Source organism: Mustelus asterias, chromosome 23 (genome assembly GCF_964213995.1).
Source record: "Mustelus asterias chromosome 23, sMusAst1.hap1.1, whole genome shotgun sequence".
Classification (NCBI taxonomy): domain Eukaryota; kingdom Metazoa; phylum Chordata; class Chondrichthyes; order Carcharhiniformes; family Triakidae; genus Mustelus; species Mustelus asterias.
The window spans coordinates 71946736-71968049 of NC_135823.1; the positions used below are offsets into that span (position 1 = coordinate 71946736).

Here is a 21314-nt window from a genome sequence, read left to right on the forward strand (position 1 = left end):
TCCAGCCTCAAACATCTGTACACTTTTGGGCAATGATCTGTTTACGCAGTTACATGTGTGGAAGCTCAAACTTGTCCTTTGCACAAAGTTACAATTTTATCACCTGAAACTGACATTCATTGTCAACTGCACCTAACCAGTTCCAGGAAATACTGGTCACATGCTAAGTGGCAAGGGCACTTATTTGTGATGTTTCTTTACTTAAGGGCTATTCAAATGGTTCAGGCTCGATGGGCCGAATGGCCTCCTTCTGCAGTATAGGGATTCTATCAGATGACTTTCCCCTCCAAGCTTCAAAATCAAAAGTTAGGGAAAGAATGTCCAATTTTCCAAAGTCTGCATTTGGCCGGTCATTCAGACAATCCGGGGTTCCTGTATGAACATTCTAGTGTGAACTTCCCTCATATTTATCACTTGTTGATTCTCTACTTTAAGGAACCCCAAGTCTCTAAATCCTAAATCCTCAGAGAAAGGATTTGTAGTGCCAACATCAACAACACTCAATCTGGAAGGGCTTCCTACGATCATGGAACCAAGATCACACATCCTTAATGGTTATATTTTAATCATACGTTACTCCACAGAACCAATCACCATCTTGATATTTCTGTGAATTGGTAGCAAGATACATTCTCAACTTTACTTTAAAAATGGAAACTATAAATACAATGAAAACTTAACAGATACAGCCGCTGGAAAGTCTTTTAGCTTAAACTGACAGACGAGTAAAATGGCCAGCAGTCCATAACTGTGGAAATAAAATTCAAAAGGCAAACAAAAGGGAAAATGAGAAATGAAATCATTACCTTTGCCATTGCTTTGAGAAGGTGTTTAACATCTGCTAACAATTTGTTATGGCCAGTAAGCACAGTTTTAATATTATCCACCAGAGTCTGGATTGTTTCACAAACAGCTTCGATCTGTTGCTCCTTCTCAGACTGCACTGCCCTCTGGGTGGACATATCTTGAGTCAGTTGTTTGTGAGCAGAAGAAAGCCATTCAGAGCTTCCTATTGGGTGTTCAAGACTGGTAGCCTGGAAGAAATAGGTGAATAATGCACTGAAATTTGTTACTATGTACATTTGATTTTAATTACTAGAATCTCTGTTCCATTTCTGTTAGTAACTCATTCCAGAAGTGTAGCCTATTATCATTAATCAATGCAGCAGTTACGAAAAGCTTTAGGTATCAATAGCTTCATTGTTGTGCATCAGTCCCAAAGACAATAGCAGGTTATTTTTACTCTACGCTATGAAGTTTTAATCCTAATTCCAGAAGATTTCCTGCTTGATTGTTTGTTTTAAAAAAATGGAACACAACCTCAGTCATGGTCAGGCTGAATGACCTATTTCAGTGTCTGATATCCCAGCCAATAGGTTTGTAAAGAAATATTCTACTTAGCTTGTAAATTTATATTTATTATCGACATTAAATACTCTTCAAGATGGCTGTAGAATTCCAGCTCTCAGTCCATTATTCTTTGATTACTGTAGATCTGTTTAAGTTGTGTGTGTGAAAAAAGTGCTCTTTTCAGTGCTGCTTTATTAGAGCATAAAACTGATACCGGATATTGGTAAGAGTACACAGTTTGAAATATATGCAAATTATTGATTTAAAATTCCTGTTTGACCCATGAGTAAGACTGCATACATCTGCCAGTTCAAAGATAAAAAAACTCATGCATCCCTCGTCTACAGCACAAGACTAGGGTGGCACAGTGGTTAGCACTGCTGCCTCAACGCCAGGGACCTGGGTTTGATTCCTGGCTTGGCTCACTGTCTGAGAGAGTCTGTATTTTCTCATGTCTGCATGGGTTTCCTCTGGGTGCTCCAGTTTCCTACCAAAGTCCAAAGATGTGCTGGTTAGGTTGATTGGTCATGCTAAATTGTCCCTTAATGTCTGGGGGACTAGCAGGGTAAATACATGGGGTTACGGGGATAGGGGCTGGGTGGGTTTGTGGTCCATGCAGACTCGATGGATCGAATGGCCTCCTCCTGCACTGTAGGGATTCTATGGAGACACTTGACTCCAAATTAGATCAAACCTCTTTCCCCCCCATTATCACTCATCACACAACTGGATAGAATCATAGAACCCCTACAGTGCAGAAGGAGGCCATTCAGCCCATCGAGCCTGCACCAACAATCCCACCTAGGCCTTATCCCCGTAACCTCTCATATTTACCCCACTAATCCCTCTAACCTACACATCCTGGGACATTAAGGGGCAATTTAGCATGGCCAAAGCACCTGGCTCAATATGTTTGGACTGTGGGGGGGAGACCGGAGCACCGGGAGGAAACCCACGCAGACTTGGGGAGAACGTGCAAACTCCAGACAGACAGCCACCCAAGCCAGGAATTGAACTCAGCCATGGAACTGAGGGGCAGCAGTGCTAACCACTGTGCCACCCAAGGATCAAGCCTCTTTTCCCCCATTATTATAATCACTAGTCGCACAATGTGCCGAGTCAGGGGACAATTGGTAAAATGGATAGTTCACTGGTTTCAAGTCTAAAAATAGAGAGTAAGAGTACATAGGGATATAGGACTTCAAAGCAGGAGTAGGTAGTTCAGCCTTTTGAACCTGCTCCGCCATTCAACAAGACCATGGCTGATCTGATTGCAGCCTTCACTCCACAGAATTTTGGAGCTCCCCCACATAAAGGGCTCCAATGCTGAGTGACAGAAGGGTCTCAAAGGACCAGAGCTGAAATTGCTGTTCTCCACAAGAATCAACAACACTCAACTTTAAGATGACTCCTTTTTGGGGAAATTAGTCTGTATTCAGGAGGTTTACAACAAAATGAAGTCATATATTACTTGGGAAATAAGAATCTAAATGGGGTAGAAGAGCGAAGGAATCTGGAAATACAAGTATAGAAATCAAAGTAGTAACACAGGTTAATAAGATTATTCAAGGTGAGCAAACCAAACAGTAGAGATTTCTAGAGGGATAAATTGAATAGTTGAGAGGTTATGGTAAACTTGCATCAAACTTTTGTTGGACCACACTCAGGAGAATACTGTATCCAGTTCTGGTCACTATTATCAGAAAGATAGAAGTAATGGACAGGGTGCAAAAAGAGCTGCAAAGGTGATTCTAGAGCTGAGAGGTTATACTATCAGGAAATAATGGCAAAGAACAAAAGAACAAAGGAAAGTACAGCACAGGAACAGGCCCTTCGGCCCTCCAAACCTGCACCGATCATGATGCCTTAACTAAACTTTCTGTCCCAACTTGGTCCATATCCCTCTATTCATGGACCCATCCAGATACCTCTTAAATGTTGCTAATGTGCCTGCTTCCATCACCTCCTCTGCGTTCCAGGCACCCACCACTCTCTGCATGAAAAACTTCCCCCGCACATTTCCCTTAAACTTTCCCCCTCTCACCTTGAACCTGTGCCCCTTGTAATTGACACTTCCACCCTGGGAAAAAGCCTCTGACTATCCATCCTGTCTACGCCTCTCAATATTTTAGACCTCTATCAGGTCTCCCCTCAGCCTCTGTGTAGCCAAAGAAAAGTCTTCAAGTCTTCCTTCCTTGGAGGCAGAAGACTGAGGCGTCTGCACAGGGTCTGTATTAAACCCTTTCATGATTTTACAGTTGACAGAGTGCATCCACTTATGGAAAAGAGACTCGAGGCCAGCACCATAAGATAGTCACCAAGAAATCAAATAGAAAGTTCACAACGAACCTCTAATATCAGGCTGGTGAGAACAAGGAATTTGCTATCAAAGAGAGTAACTGAGGTGATTCGTACAGATGTGTCCAAGGCAAAAAGTAGATAAGCATATAAAAGGAGAAAGAAGTAGAGAGTTATGATGAGAGGAGTTAAATGACGCAGGACAGGGGAAGGTTTGAATGGAGCATGACTTGTTCGGCCAAATGGCCTGTTTCTGTGCTGTCTACTCTTTGTAACTCCAAGCATGCAGGAAGAGCAGAATGTTGCGAGTGGACATATCGAAGTGCATCTCATAAGAATATAAGAACTAGGAGCAGGAGTAGACCATCTGGCCCCTCGAGCCTGCTCCGCCATTCAATAAGATCATGGCTGATCTTTTTGTGGACTCAGCTCCACTGACCCACCCGCTCACCATACCATTAATTCCTTTACTGTTCAAAAATTTATCTATCCTTGCCTTAAAAATATTCAATGAGGTAGCCTCAACTGTTTCACTGGGCAGGGAATTCTGCAGATTCACAATCCTTTGTGTGAAGAAGTTCCTCCTCAACTCGGTCCTAAATCTGCTTCCCCTTATTTTGAGGCTATGCCCCCTAGTTCTAGTTTCACCCGCCAGTGGAAACAACTTCCCTGCTTCTATCTTATCTATTCCCTTCATAATCTTATATGTTTCTATAAGATCTCCCCTCATTCTTCTGAATTCCAATGAGTATAGCCCCAGTCTACTCGGTCTCTTCTCATAAGCCAACCCTCTCAACTCCGGAATCAACCTAGTGAATCTCCTCTCCACCCCCTCCAGTGCCAGTATATCCTTTCTCAAGTAAGCAGACAAAAACTGTTCACAGTACTCCAGGTGTGGCCTCACCAGCACCTTATACAGCTGCAACATAACCTCGCTGTTGTTAAACTCCATCCCTCTCGCAATGAAGGACAAAATTCCATTTGCCTTCTTAATTACCTGCTGCACCTGCAAACCAACTCCTTGAGATTCTTCACAAGGACACCCAGGTCCCTCTGCACAGCAGCATGCTGCAATTTTTTACCATTTAAATAATAGCCCATTTTGCTGTTATTCCTACCAAAATGGATCTCACATTTACCAACATTGTACTCCATCTGCCAGACCCTCACCCACTCACTTTGACTATCTATATCCCTTTGCAGACTTTCAGCGTCCTCTGCACTTTGCTCTGCCACTCATCTTAGTGTCATCTGCAAATTTTAACACACTCCACTTGGTCCCCAACTCCAAATCATCTATGTAAATCGTAAACAATTGCGGTCCCAACACTGATCCCTGAGGCACACCCACTAGTCACTGATCACCAACCAGAAAAACACCCATTTACCCACACTCTTTGCTTTCTGTTAATCAATCCTCTATCCATGCCAATACATTACCCGTAACACCGTGCTCCTTTATCTCGTGTTCACAGATGTGAAAGGAGGCAGGGAGATAAAGGGTGCAAAAACTCAGGCAGGAGGCGAGGCCGTGCTCGAGATAGACTGTCTGCACTAGGACAGGCAAGAGTGGAATTACACAAGGAGTCTCGCAAAGCTGAATCAAAAGAGGTGTGGAGGAGGATGCTGTTGACCGGACCCTGTGCAGAGGTTGAGAGAGGACCAAGGAGGCACAATGTACCAGTGATACTAATAGCACTCAATCTATCCTCTCACTCTTGCGACAATACTGTACTGTTGATATATTTTACATTCAAGGGGACTACTTCCACGTTCCTCTTTTTTTCTACAGGCAGTTGGTGCATCTGGAAAACATGCAGCTCAAATGGTGGGAAAGCACGATAATTACTCATTTTAGCCATGTAGTGTATATTTAGGAGAGAGCTAATGGATTTTTATTTATAGGTGAATAGGTCCCTTGGGGTATTTTTGATTAACAAAATGGAAGCTGGAGTTTTGTTTAGGTATACAGGGTCATGTGACATTGTGGGGGGAGCTACGTACGTAGCGGAGAAACAATTTTCTGTTCAGTTTTCTGGCTGGGGTTGTTTAAAGACAGAAGTCTGAAAATCAGCAGCTCTCTGAAAGCTTCAAGGGTGTTAACACAATTTATAGCAAGTATGCCTGGGTTTGCTAACTGTATTTAAAGTGGCATCTGCATCTAAGAGGACTGCTGCTTATTTGGAACTAAAATAATGATGTTAGAAATTAAAGTTGGCAATTTTTTTTAGAGAGGGTGGTGAGTGTCGGGAATGAGCTACCAGAGGCAGTAGCAGAGGTGGGTACAATTTTGTCTTTTTGAAAGCATTTAGACAGTTACATGGAGAAAATGGGTATAGATATATATGGGCCAAATGCGGGCAACTGGGACTAGCTTCATGGTAAAAATTGGGCAGCATGGACAAATTGGGCTGAAGGGTCTGTTTCCATGCTGTAAACCGCTATCATTTTATTTTTTAACGATTGCTTAAGTATTAAACGTTAAGCTGCTTCAATTTGTTAGAGTAATATTTAAGCTGTTATAAATAAAGCTTGTTTTGATAAAAAATATCCCAAATTTGTTGGTGGAATCACTCAAAACAAAACAAAAAGAAACAAAGAACAATACAGCACAGGAACAGACCCTTCGGCCCTCCAAGCCTGCGCCGTTCATGTGCCCAACTAGACCATTTGTTTGTATCCCTCTATTCCCAGTCTGTTCATGTGGCTATCCAGATAAGTCTTAAACGATCCCAGCGTGTCCGCCTCAATCACCTTGCTTGGGAGTGCATTCCAGGCCCCCACCACCCTCTGTGTAAAATACGTCCCCCTGACATCTGTGTTGAACCTTGCCCCGCTCACCTTGAACCCGTGACCCCTTGTGTTCGTCACCTCCGACCTGGGAAAAAGCTTCCCACTGTTCACCCTATCTATGCCCTTCATAATTTTATACACCTCTATTAGGTCGCCCTCATCCTCTGTCTTTCAAGGGAGAACAACCCCAGTTTACCCAGTCTCTCCTCATAGCTAAGACCCTCCATACCAAGCAACATCCTGGTAAACCTTCTCTGTACTCTCTCCAAAGCCTCCACATCCTTCTGGTAGTGTGGCGACCAGAACTGGACGCAGTATTCCAAATGTGGCCTAACCAACGTTCTATACAGCTGCAACATCATACGCCAACTTTTATATTCTATGCCCGGTCCAATAAAGGCAAGCATGCCATATGCCTTCTTCACCACCCTCTCCACCTGTGCTACCACCTTTAAGGATCTGTGGACTTTTACTCCCAGGTCCCTCTGTGTGTCTATACTCCTGATGGTTCTGCCATTTATTGTATAGCTCCCCCTTACATTAGATCTACCGAAATGCATCACTTCCCATTTATTTGGATTAAATTCCACCTGCCATTTCTCCGCCCAGTGTTCCCACCTATCTATATCCTGCTGTATTCTCTGACAATGTTCATCACTATCCGCAACTCCAGCAATCTTTGTGTGGTCCGCAAACTTACTGATCACGCCAGCTACATCTTCCTCCAAATCATTTATATATATCACAAACAGCAGAGGTCCCAGTACAGAGCCCTGCAGAACACCACTAGTCACAGACCTCCAACCGGAAAAAGACCCCTCCACTGTTACCCTCTGTCTTCTATGGCTAAGCCAGTTCTCCACCCATCTAGCGAGCTCACCTTTTATCCTGAGTTTACTCCTGGAGTGAAGCTCCCTATTCTCACATTTATGGCAAAAATAGAAAAATTGTTGGGGTCTAGTCTGGCTTCATCATATATCTTGGGATTTGGACCCTAACACTGTGTTGCATGATATTGGTACAAAAGTCCTGTGTTAGTGTTAGTCACAAACCAACTACACAAAGTCCTGATCGTGCTGATAGAGGTGAAGTGGAGGCAGGGTCAGAGGGCAAAAGCATCACCTGGTTATCCCTCATTCACTGAGCATGATGATGAAAATTGATTCAAGATGGCAGGTTAGCTGTTCATTTTCTCAGCCAATTATCACGGTGTTGTGGTGGGGGGCAGGAGGGTGAAGGCAGTTGGGAAACAGGGGGCAGTAGGAGAACAAATCAAAGAGGAATAATGGCAAATATCTGAAGTTACATTTTTAAAAATAGCAGCTTATGACAAAGGAGCAGCTTTTGAAAGTGTGAAAACATGTGTTGTTTGTATGCTGAAATATTGCATTATCTCCTCAAATTACAATACATATTTCTCAACTGCACGTAAACACTCTATTGGCCCATGAATATTATCACCAACTAGCTACTTCAGCAAGTTCCAACTGCAGTGCTTTTCCTTAAAGGGATCTATGCAACACATGAAAACATTTGAAAAAGCTTAATTCAATAAAACCAATCACTTGTGAAGATGCACTGATCTACCCTACACAAAGTGACTGAAACAGAAAATTCACTAACTCACCAAGCGCTTCAGCAGGCGGAGTTCAAGGTCAGAGACTGAGCTGCTAAACTGTGATGCAAATGAACACATCTGTTGGCACCGCTTAATTAGGTCAAACAATGCAGCATCCAAACTCAAGGCTTCTGGAGTCCTTGTTCGCAAACTTTCAAAATGAAGTATCGTGCTACAGAGGAAGGTCACCTGAAGTAATGAAAAACATTTTTAACAACACTAAAAGGGGAAATCCTTGCTTTTATTAAGCATATAGTTTCTTTTTAAACACAAGAGTCTACTTTTGGAGACCTACATCACGCATGCAAGTTAGAGGTGCACAATCAAAGCCTACATGGTAGACTGGGTTCCAAGAACAAGTTTTATTTTAAAAACCAAAAGAGAAAATGCTGGAAAATCTCTGGCAGCATCTGCAAGGAGAGAAAAAAGCTGACATTTCAAGTCCAGATAACCCTTTGTCAAAGCTAAAAGGCAGAGAAAGTGGGAGATGTTTATACTGCAGGGGGAGGGAATGAAAGATGAGTCATAGCCACAGAAACCAGGGGAAAGGCTGCTAATGGCTGTCCACAGAGAGAATAAAGGGGGGGGGGGGGGAATGAAGAAAGACAAAGAAATAAAAGGTCGAGAACAGTAAAAAAACTAAATAAAATAGAATTAAAACAGAGGGGTGGAGGGTGGGGTAGAGCCAATCATCTGAAGTTGTTGAATTCGACGTTGAGACCGGAAGGCTGTAAAGTGCCAGCTGGAAGATAAGATACTGTTCCTCCAGTTTGCAGTGAGCTTCACTGGAACATTGCAGCAGTGATGTGGAGATGTCGGCGTTGGACTGGGGTAAACACAGTAAGAAGTTTAACAACACCAGGTTAAAGTCCAACAGGTTTATTTGGTAGCAAAAGCCACACAAGCTTTCGGAGCTCCAAGCCCCTTCTTCAGGTGAGTGGGAATTCTGTTCACAAACAGAGCATATAAAGACACAAACTCAATTCAGGAGAACAGTGACCATGACACCACACAACCCTGCCACAGCAACCTCTGCAAGACGTGCCGGATCATCGACACAGATGCCATCATCTCACGTGAGAACACCATCCACCAGGTACACGGTACATACTCTTGCAACTCGGCCAACGTTGTCTACCTGATACGCTGCAAGAAAGGAAGTCCCGAGGCATGGTACATTGGGGAAACTATGCAGACGCTGCGACAACAGATGAATGAACACCGCTCGACAATCACCAGGCAAGACTGTTCTCTTCCTGTTGGGGAGCACTTCAGCGGTCACGGGCATTCGGCCTCTGATATTCGGGTAAGCGTTCTCCAAGGCGGCCTTCGCGACACACGACGGTGCAGAGTCGCTGAGCAGAAACTGATAGCCAAGTTCCGCACACACGAGGACGGCCTCAACCGGGATATTGGGTTCATGTCCCACTATTTGTAACCCCCACAGAGTTTCACTGGCTGTCTTGTCTGGAGACAATACACATCTTTTTAGCCTGTCTTGATGCTCGCTCCACTCATATTGTTTTGTTTCTTAAAGACTTGATTAGTTGTAAGTATTCGCATTCCAACCATTATTCATGTAAATTGAGTTTGTCTTTATATGCTCTGTTTGTGAACAGAATTCCCACTCACCTGAAGAAGGGGCTAAGAGCTCCGAAAGCTTGTGTGGCTTTTGCTACCAAATAAACCTGTTGGACTTTAACCTGGTGTTGTTAAACTTCTTACATTGCAGCAGGCCAAGGTCTGTGCGCAATCAGGGCCCTGACCTTCCGGTTGCTTGCCACTTTAACACACAATCCTGCTCCCATGTCCACATGTCTATCCTTGGCTTGCTGCAATGTTCCAGATTTTTATTTTAAAAAGGTGGAAAGAACTAAACACTAGATTCTCTGGTCTTTATGTGTACATCGATAACATCTCCACACACTTCCGGCATCACTTTCCTCCACTGTCTTTTGTAAGTCCATGCTTCTATTCCATTAAGATTTAAATGTCCTTTGGGGATTTTGACTGCTGCTCCATAAAAAGTGGCACCACAGTCTATTAGGTGAGCTACTGACTGCCACTGTGGGCAAAGCTTTTTCCCCAAGAATGCAATCTAAGGATCAAGCAGATATTACACACATTCATCATCAGACATTAGCAGACAATTATTTCTGGAAAAGTTGATTTAAAAAGTTGGTTTAGCAATTTGGTAAACCAGTAAGATTAATCCACTGATATCAATTTTTAAATTGAACATCACGTTTTCAGCAAGGAATACTCAAAATGATGAACTTGTGTGGGAAACAGAATCTTTTTTTTGGTACGCAAGAGTCACAGTAATAAGAATTCACACATGATACAGCATGGGCATGTGATTGGTCAAATTGTAAAGCAAACTCCTTCTAAAAAGCAACAGTAATGGATATCAACTCCACAAGAGTTGGCTTTGTGGAGAGTTGATGAGACATTAGTAATTTAGCGTCCCTTTGTGCTGTTCTACTTGTAATCAGCTATCCTTTAATAAGGGAGCCTTACAGATACCAGAAACCAAATCATCTCAGCAGTCGAGGCTGGATTCAAATTTAGCCCCCAGAGATAAAAACAATAGTGTTGCCAACCCACTGCACCGGTTTTGAGTGAAAACTAAAAACATTAGCTTCGGGTTTTGCTGATAAGCTATAAACATCTGTGGAGCTGAACATGGGGAAAGGTAGCAACATCTAGGAAAAGTGTGTCCTTACAACATAGGAGGCATCATTGAGAAACAACGTCAGTGCAAGTCGCTCAAAATATCCAAACATCACCTTAAAAATCAAACAAAATTTGTTTCCATGTCCATGCAATCCTTTCTTGACCTTGTTTTCTTCTGTAACAAAGGGCATTCAGCAGAACATGCTTTGGATTATGGCAATACGGATGAGTATTCTTCAAAGTTATTTATACGTACTTGGTTTGCTCGTTGACTTTCCTTAACCACCATATTCCTTCTCTCTGTGATAGTGGCCTCAAAATCTTGTAGAACGGGTGCCAAAGCAGGATTGGCCCCTCCAGCCCATTTCAAACGCTGCTCAATGCTGGCTTCCAATGCTGCCAGTTTCTCCTGTGTGGTTAAAAAAAAAAGATTAGTTGGGCTAAAGTAATGATAAACTCTTGATTATATTTATAGGATCATGTATCTAGCAGCTCAGAAAATTACACATGGGGGGATGGAAATATGTTAGTGAAATTTAAAACAAATAAAAAACAGAAAAGCTTTTTAATTACTAAAACTGTGACACCGCCTCAAAATACATCAAATAGTGGATTACAAACAGTCTTTGGTAGCACAAAACATGAATAGAGAATGAGTCATGTTGCCAAAGTTTTTCATCTTGTACTCATCAGAACAAGTGCAAGAATGTCAAATTTCAATTGATAACAGCAATTCATATTACAGGAGAACAGGATGTTGATTGGTTAGCAAGTCAGCTCTGATTGGTCAAAGCATTGCCATGCAGGAAGCAACAGGGAACTATAGGCTCTGCAATCTCCCGAGTACTTCTAAAAAGTCGCAAGGCTTGAACATGTTCTGTTTGTTTGCGGATTACGCATTCTGCTTCTAGCAAGCGCAATTATTCATGTTCCAAGCTCGACTAATTCTCTTTAATTGGTCATAGTCATAGATTCATACAGTACAGAAGAGGTCCTTCAGCTCATCCGACAAAACTACACTAAAACTTCACTAATCCTACTTTCCAGCACTTAGCCCATAGCCTTGGATCTTATGACATTTCAAGTGCTCATCCAAATACTTTTTAAAGGCTCATCTGATCAAGGGGCAGCGCTCCGAAAGCTCGTGATAGCAAATAAACCTGTTGGACTTTAGCCAGGTGTTGTGAGATTTCTTATTGTGCCTACCCCAGTCCAACACCGGCATCTCCACATCATTTTTAAAGATTGTGAGGTTTCCCGCCTGTACTACCCTTCCAGGCAGTGCAATCCAGACTCCCACCGCCGAAAAAGATTTTTCTTCAGAATCTTTCTAAATCTCCTGCCCCTCACCTTAAAATAATGCCCTCTCTTTATTGACCCTTCAATTAAGGATATTAGCTGCTCCCTATCCACCCTGCCCAATCCCCTCCTCTATCTTATACCCCTCAATCAGCTTCCCCTCGGCCTTCTCTGCTCTAAGAAAACAACCAGAGCCTATCCAGCCTCTCTTCATAGCTTAAATGCTCCATCCCAGGCAACATCATGGTGAATCGCCCCTGTACCATCTCCAGTGCAATTAGTCTAGCTATTAGCACATTCAGGATTGCTCAGCAAGTGTTTTCCAAATGTAGAATCACATCTAACAGTCGACATTTTATTTGGGGCCTATAAATAGTGGATTTGTTATTCAGCCTATGGAATTTTGATCCATGGTGCCAGTCACCGTAGGAATTCTATTTTGCTTTATGTGCAGTGACAAAGCCCCCATATCATTGGGTGCCACCGCTTTTATCTCAATTCAAGCAGCTCAACAATCTACGGCTTCTGTTATGTTGAATTGGCTCTATTCAGACTACAGGCTAGATTTTGAACAGTGTATGTATGAGTTATGTTTTTCAAGTTGTAAATAGATTTGCAACTACATCAGTCTCAGCGCAGGAAAAGGTCGACACTGGCCAGCAACGCTGAAGACTCATGACTGGCCTGTATATATGCCAACATCTCAGTCCAGACATGGCATAGTTTCAAAATAATCTCTAATAGTGGTTACTTTATTCAGTTATTGAGCTTTGATCCGCGGTACCAGTTACTCTCGAGAGTTCTATCTTGCTTGTGAAAAGAACAGAAAAGGAATTTGTACCACAAATCATTTACCTGTACCGTAGCAACCGAAACCTCCAGCTGGCTAAGCGCATGTAATTTCTTTTTCATGTTGGATAGAATGCCTGAGCGAGGTGGAGGTGTAACTGTAGAAATGGGTTGAGTTCTATTTATAAGAATATCTTCATGTTGCCACTGTTGGGAGTGGATGGAATACTTTAGTCACAATAGATCAATTTTACACACAGGTACAAAGAAGATACCGCACTGCTGTTAATGAAATCTGCCAGTTTACATCTTAACGCAACATGTTTGACAAATATACAGAACGTGTTTCTAATGCTTAGTACTAAGTGTTCTTACAATAAAGCTTTTGTAAATGTAAAAGATGAGCGATTATTCAATGCAGTTCTTTACAAATGCAAAAAAACAACAATTTTGGCTCTACTCTGGACATCTTTGAAAAGAATCTAGCTCACTGAACTACCCAAATACTGATGATCTAACTTCAAACTAGCTTGAGGGATACTCCAGAGCTGTCTGCCACAGCACACATGTTATAAACAGGAACTTAAGTTTCATAGGGTCAGGTAATTCTGAATCGCTGAGGAATAGTCTCCATAATGGGTGCTGGCAGAGGAGTCCAATGGGAAGGGAGACACACTTGAACATCTCCAAGTCTGTGCCCAAACTGATGAGTCATAACTGTTTCAGAATGGCAATCAGGTTGGTAGTTTGGTTGTGGTGGCCTTGCCAGGTCTGTGGTTTGAGGTGGAAGGGGCTGCCGATGGCGCGGGTAATCCCATGCGGGGATCAGTCTGGGTACTAAAAACAGTTACACGGAAATTAGAAGAGGCTTTATTTCTTCTAACCTTTTCTGATTAACTGTTAGTGTAACCCTGGTGGAACCATTTGAAGCTAGCTATTTAAAATGGCTTTTTCAGATGGTTCACAGCGCAACACAATTGCCCAGAGGAAGTTAGCACTTCTGGGCAATTACTGTGCAAATGCTGAATGTCTGAGGGATTCCCCAACATATTTTTGGGATTCTCCCACAAATCCCACACCGGAGAGCCCTGAAGTCATGGCCGGATATTTTCTATCTAAAATCTAAAGAGGGGACATACTTTGAACAAAAGGTACTCACCTATACTTTGCTTTCCCTTTATACACAATTAGAATAAAGGTAGTGTAAGAGCTCACCTGAAACATTGCAATCTGTATCTGCACCCTCTGGAAACTGGTCTTACAAGATGCAATGTTCGTCTCTAACCTGCGAACCAGATCATGCTTTTTCCAAGCAGTGTCATACGAGCTGGCCAGGACAGTGGCTCTGTTCATCACCAACTGTGAAAATCTGCCAACCTGAATATTGTGTTCCACTGCTTTCTTACAAAGGTCATCCACAGAAACTTTACTTTCAGCACCAAAGTCTTTGGCTTCCACCTGAGCGATAATGTCCACACCAAGGGCACTGATGTAACTGCAAAGAGTCAACCCAAGGGCTTGGGTTGGGAGACCGATCAAAAGTTGTCTTACAAAGTCTGCTGTAAAAGCCTTTATTGGTTTGGCCATTTGATCTTCACTGAAGCAGGAATTTCTGTACATGGATTTTACATTAACCATCGACACAGGGCCATTCAATGAACTGGGATCATCTAATGGAGTAGCCCCTGGAGAATAAGACAAAATGTGCACATTATAGAGATGGTACAGGTCTGAGGAGCACGACAGGGGCATTTGACCCTTCAAGGTACAAAAGTAGTTTCAAATATATTAAGATACATTTCAGCGTAGCCTTACAATTTAAACAATGAAAGGGACTGAAAATTAGTTTGAGACACAAAATATTTCATGGTAACTGTCATAGAGTCAGAGGTTTACAGCACAGAAACAGGCCCTTCGGCCCAACTTGTCCATGCCACCTTTTTTTAAACCCCTAAGCTAGTCCCAATTGACCGCATTTGGCCCATATCCCTCTCTACCCATCTTACCCATGTAACTAAATGCTTTTTAAAAGACAAAATTGTACCCGCCTCTACCACTACCTCTGGCAGCTTGTTCCAGACACTCACCACCCTCTGTGAAAAAATTGCCCCTCTGGACACTTTTGTATCTCTCCCTTCTCACCTTAATCCTATGCCCTCTAGTTTTAGACTCCCCTACCTTTGGAAAAGATATTGACTATCTAGCTGATTATTATTTTATAGACCTTTGTAAGATCACCCCTGCAAAACAAACTGTACATATTCCACCTGAGGAAACTTGCAAAGTTTAAGAAACTAGTGGACAGAAGTGTTCAGTTGTAATGGCCTCAAGACCTATCTCAGAACCAAGAATGGCACGTGTCAAACACAAGGTGCAGAGGCAAATCATTCAGATTGTATCTTTGGAGTGATATAATCGTGCCTTCAGTATAATGGCAATATACACAACTAAAAGTCACGAACAGAAGCTTTAGATGGGACAGTATAATCAAATAAAATAGTAACTCTAGCCTTTTGCAAGAGTCATTTCAACTGAGTTAAATATTGTGCATTCTTAATTCAAAGTTGCTTAATTTAAATCTCAACAATTTTTCTTAAAGCCATTAAATTTTCACTTTACTTATTTACATTATTCAATAAAATGGTCAATTCAAAAGAATCACAATTTAACGAAAAGCCACATGCAACAGAGAAGATAACCCTTCACTCCTGTCTGCAAGAACAGAGGAAGCGGTTCAATGGCAGGACTCTGTCAAAAAAAAGGTAATCATCTGACGCAGCCCAGAGGGACACCATCCTTATATCTGATATGTGACAAGCTATTCTTTTACAGAGATTACGAAAGAACCATGAATCTTTATAAATGATTTAAATCCAATAGCTCCTGACTATTACCTGATAACGTATGAGCAAAAGTGCCACAAAGTCTGAAAAATTCCTTGATGGTCTGCAGTCGTTTCAGGAAGAAGATTTCTTCCAGCACTAACCGGTGATTGTCATCATCGAAGAAATTGACCTGGGTGCTGCGAGCCTCTCTAATAACATCAATTTTCCGCCATGCCAGTGGTACTTCCATCTTGTTCAACTACAAGAACAACACCATTTAACAGTTGGAAATAACAGATCAAAATAAACTATGTTGCAGCTTAAACATCCTGTGTGCATGCGCAGAAAAAAGTTTAATGATTTAAATAACGCACCTTGAAAAGGCCCATAATCTTACTATGGCATAATTTAACATACATTCTCATTAAAACGGCTCAATTCACTTATAACTCGAGTACAAACATATGTATGAATACACATTTCCAATGTGGGCAAACTGTATCCTATACTCGCACGCACACCACTCCCACTCCATTTTAGGCTATAAGGATTGGCTTAAATATGCAAACATATTACCTTTTCAATTAATAGGCCAAATGCAATTTCCACTTGGGCAAACATTCCATCAAAAGCGACAAGTAACATCTGGCCAGCTGACATTTTTGGTGTCTCTTCCACTGAACCGTCCACACTTCTTGGCTGAATTAATTCCGTGTACTGAGCACGCAGCATTCTGTAAGGATTAAACACAGTAACTATGAAACATTTGCAGGAATAAGCTTGCATGTCTGCAGACAAAAATTGCACCGTGTCAAAGCAGCTAATTTTCATCCTTTTTGTACTAAATATGAAATAACCAATCTTCTTTTTCTTGGAATGCATCAACCTTCAGAAATCTTTTATCTGAGATTTTCTGTGGGATTTTACACTAGAAGTTGTGATAATCTGAAAGCGTGGTGCCCTCTAGAGGAATCTGGGGCCTGTTTGAGCAGGGCAAGAAACTGCATCGCCTTCACAAGTCAGACTGCAATATCCTTGATGAGGTAAGGAGTCTAAACCAGGAAGTGAAAGTTAGAAACGTTAGTGCAATGCAATGTGCAAAAATTTGAGAAAGGACAGAAGGGACAGAGGGAGTGCAAACCAAAATTATAACTTTAGTTTTTGGAAAAGCTTCAAACATGTTTAAAATCTGAGGAAATGTGACACCACACTTGCTGTACAGTTTAATTTTCAGTGCCAGAGGGATTGTTTGGCAATAATTAAGACTTATCATCAATATTCCCTCTAAATACTTTGTACTGCACAGCCTACTATTGCCTCTGGATACTTTTGAGTCCATGGACAGTTTATATCTTAACAGCCACTAAACTTCCACAAAGTTATGAACAGTTTGTTTCTTTTAACAGGCCAGATTATTCATAGAATCGCTACAGTACAGGAGGAGGCCATTCGACCCATTGAGTCTGTACCAACCACAATCCCAACCAGGCCCTATTCCCATAACGCCACACATTTACCCTGCTAATCCCCCTGACACTAAGGGTCAATTTAACATGGCCAATGCACCTAACCTGTACATCTGGACTGTGGGAGGAAACTGGAGCATCTGGAGGAAACCCATGGAGACACGGGGAGAAAGTGCAAATTCCACACAGACACTGACCTGAGGCTGGAATTGAACCTGGGTCCCCGGTGCTGTGAGGCAGCAGTACTAACCACTGTGCCACCGTGTTGCCCAATTATTATTTCCAGATTACCGCACAGCTATGCACGTGTGCGATTTAGAGGGAACATCGCTTATCATCCCATCAAAAGTTCACCTACACTTAAATGGTGAAGGTCTATTTTCTGTGGCAAGTCCAGGGCTAATCTAATTCCCAGTTTAGCAACTTTATGTCCATCATGTGTGGCAATGTCTATCTTCTTGGTAAGATACTGTTATAAAGAAGCTTTCAGAGTAGGAAACCCCATCAGCAATTTCCATATTTCCACCCATGTCCAGTTGTCTGAAGTTATTGTCGGTTTACACTTTAACAAGGCTGAGTTTCGGTAGCCTCATCATCAATTTGAAATTCAAATTTCTCCACAGGGGGCAAAGCAATGAAGCTCTTTTTCTGGAGCCATGGTTGACTCAAAACCTTAACTCTTTCTCTCTCCACAAATGCTGCCAGACCTGAGAATTTCCAGCTCTTTCTAGATTCCCAGCATTCGCAGTATTCTGCTTTCATTTATCTAGAGATGGAACTGCTTTTAAAACAAAATGAAAGCATGATACCCATTACCGAATCATTTTCCCATAAAACAAATAGAAAATATTAGGAAGACACAGCAAGTCAGGGAGCAAGCATTGGTGGCTGGAAAATACAGGACATTATTCAGGAAAATAGGTAAAGCAGAGAAAACAAGTTAATTGGTGAATAACCTATAACCTGCTTAAAAGTAGGAGGCTCTTGACTTATGTAGAAAGCTCAGTGAGACATTTGGAAAAGCACCAGTTAAATTAAGGGTTGTATTTATTTGTGCCACAACACTAGAGGGAGCACTTCCCGCACATGCACAGAAAGTGTCAGCCACAGAAAGTGAAAGATGTTTTAAGTGCAGCTGGTGACTTAGAACTCATGTTATCCTTTTGCAAATAGATCCTCAAATAAGTTGAGATGCAAACTGAAACCTGCAACTCTGGAGCAAATCAAAACACAATCGCGTTAGGATTGATGTTCCCAAAATGTTCTGCTTTGTCAGTCATATGATTAAAATTCTCATTTATAAATACATCAGGGTATTGCTTCATTAATATAATGGGCGGCACGGGAGCACAGTGGTTAGCACCGCTGCTTCACAGCTCCAGGGACCTGGGTTCGATTCCCGGCTCCAGTCACTGTCTGTGTGGAGTTTGCACATTCTCCTCGTGTCTGCGTGGGTTTCCTCCGGGTGCTCTGGTTTCCTCCCACAGTCCAAAGTTGTGCGGGTTAGGTGGATTGGCCATGCTAAAAAAATTGCCCCTTAGTGTCCTGAGATGTGTAGGTTAGAGGGATTAGCGGGTAAAATGGGTAGGGCCTGGGTGGGACTGTGGTCGGTGCAGACTCGATGGGCCGAATGGCCTCTTTCTGCACTGTAGGGTTTCTATGATTTCTATGATAACCTTTTGCAGCAGCTATCAACAGGACTTTCAGAAATATCAAACTGTTTGGGCTTACTCCATCTTGAATATTTTGCCATTTCCTATTTTCCACAAATGAACACATCCTTTGGTGCCGGGCTCTCCCGGGAAGCCTCTGTTCAAGTTTTAGAATTCTTGCGCTTGCCACAAGGGCCTTGACTCACCACAAATTCTCAGTTGTTTGAAAAAAGAACATAAAAACTGTCCAATGTGGGCCTTGATGCAATGATTTGGGGATTAAAACGCTATTAACTGCTAGCCAGGCTGAGGAACTGCAATTTGTGTAACACTGACGCTCATTCTGACCAGAAAGTAGTCAGGATCAGTTAAACACCGACTGCCTCATTGCAGGCCAAGTGCTCATGCTGACAGCATCAAGTGTGGTGATAAATTAATAAGCCTTTTGGCTAAGATCAAGTGTAGTTATGCGGATGCTGCACTTGGCGGAGGTCATTGGGTTGCATTTAAGCTTCATATGTTTCATATGAAGCAATTTTTAAAAGCGGCATCTCGGCCTTTTGGCTAAGATGCAAATGAGCTCAAGTCTTGGAGGAGGAATTGCTTTCCCTCCTCCAATCAGCTTGGCTCATGTAGATCAGGCCCAGGACAGGGTAAATGGTCGCTTGCCCTGTCTTGCCAGCCTGGATCAGAAATGTCTCAACTTGTTGAGACTCTGAATTGGACTTGATTTGATTGAATTGGAATAAAAATACAAAAAAAAATAAGTCATAAATTGGCTAAGATCAAGTGTAGTATCTATGTGCTGCACTTGGTTGAAGTCATTAGGTTACATTTTAGCTTCATTTGAAGCAAGTTTTAAAAGCGGCATCTCGGCCTTTTGGCTAAGATGCAAATGAGATCAAGCCTTGGAGAAGGTGCAATGCCTACTCCAATCAGCTTGGATCATGTAGATCAAGCCCAAGACAGGAGGTGAGAGCCCTGTCTTGTCAGCTTGGATCGGGAATGTCTCACTTGTTGAGACTCTGAATTGGACTTGATTTGATTGAATTGGATTAAAAAAAACAAGTCATAAAACAACACACAATAGCAAACCCAAGAGAACACAAATAGACACCTGCATCTTCAGGGTGGAAGTTAATACTGGGGGAACACCAGGATGGATTCCAAATCCACCCACCATGTTCTGACAAAAAGCTCAAAACCAAACACCAACATGCTCCTCCTACTTCAGAAACAAACAGACCCTTCCCACATGCCTAATGCTGCTACTGCAAAGAGAAATTCAATAGTTAGCCAAAGTTTGAAGTTAGACTTAATATTTAGCCCAGATACTAGTAATGCAAGTTACTGCTTCTGAAGGTTCTGTTGAGTTTGACTGGAACAGTGCTGGAGGTCAAAAGATAGAGGGGTTCAATGGGCGATGGAAAAGAGGGTTACAAGTAGCATCCTAGTAAATCTTTTCCACACTTTTTCCAGTTTGTCAATTAAGAATATTTTTTCTCAGCACTGGATAAGGTTCTTGATCCAAATGCAATCAGCCTCTCAATCCAGTCAGACATCTTGCTGAAAGGACACTCCATGGGATGTGTCACAGGAAACTACCAACAGTTTAGTCGGATCAAAGTGTACGAGCCGTGTTGATGACTGTAAGGTTTGCTTTACTTTAGCAAATGTCTCTTTCTGCATCTCTCCCCATTTGCATCATTGATGCTTCTTCAGAAATTGGGGTAATGGGGGTCAGAGTCATGGACACATTTTTCAGAAATCTCCCATAATAGTTGACAAAAAAGGTCATTTTGTATAAAAAGTACAATCCCGTTCAGAACTGGGTTCTGTAAACAACACGCTGAAGAGAAATTCAGAGGTGATAGAACAAAGTGACAGGAAGCAAAAAAGAACATCTCCATGAATGTTTTTTTGATAGTACAATTTTAAACAAGTAGCATGTCATTTCTTTGGGAAATTCAAACACCAAGATCACCAATTACTGTCAAACTAATTGAAGATTCCTGCTGCAGAATGAGCAAATCACTCAAAACGCATCAGTGCTACAGTTACAACAGCTAACAGCACAGATCATGAGTCTCATTTCAAGTTAAAAACCTGCCACGTTAAAAGCAGCTTGGTAAATTTCAACTGGGAAAGTGAAACTGGGCGTCCTACACAACAGTGATCTGTTGCACTGTTGAAAATAATTCATGGCTTCTTCTGGTCGAAATAAAACATGTGCATGTGGAATACATTAAGCAATGATTCATTTACCTGGTGACATCAATATAATGGGCATTGGTCTCCTCCTCCATTCCCATTGCAGCATTTCTCAGATAAGCCTGCAGAGAATCTATGAGCATTTGCAAAGAAACTCCATCAGTTGTCTGTTCAATAATATTATCCAGTTCATTAAGCATGTTCTGCAAAGTATTTTCTCCTTTCATCATACATCTAAGGGCTTCTGGAAAGATAATCTGTCTGAAGTTGGTGTTTAGCTCCTGTTGAAAATCATATCCAGTGTTAACAAAAGGTGAGTGATATTAATCATGTTATC

The 21314-nt window shown here is 42.0% G+C and overlaps 1 protein-coding gene across 3 annotated transcripts in view; it reads right to left on the reverse strand.

The window, feature by feature from the left end:
* Nucleotides 1-21314, reverse strand: part of smg1 (SMG1 nonsense mediated mRNA decay associated PI3K related kinase) — a 181659-nt gene that overhangs the window by 26223 nt on the left and 134122 nt on the right. For all 3 annotated transcript variants that reach the window (XM_078240916.1, XM_078240917.1, XM_078240919.1), the window contains 8 exons: nucleotides 21032-21258; nucleotides 16225-16381; nucleotides 15718-15907; nucleotides 14039-14508; nucleotides 12890-13030; nucleotides 10992-11144; nucleotides 8069-8248; nucleotides 807-1034 (listed from right to left, as the gene is read on the reverse strand). In XM_078240916.1, the coding sequence (XP_078097042.1) occupies nucleotides 807-1034; nucleotides 8069-8248; nucleotides 10992-11144; nucleotides 12890-13030; nucleotides 14039-14508; nucleotides 15718-15907; nucleotides 16225-16381; nucleotides 21032-21258 (1746 nt within the window). The remainder of the gene's footprint in view (nucleotides 1-806; nucleotides 1035-8068; nucleotides 8249-10991; nucleotides 11145-12889; nucleotides 13031-14038; nucleotides 14509-15717; nucleotides 15908-16224; nucleotides 16382-21031; nucleotides 21259-21314) is intronic.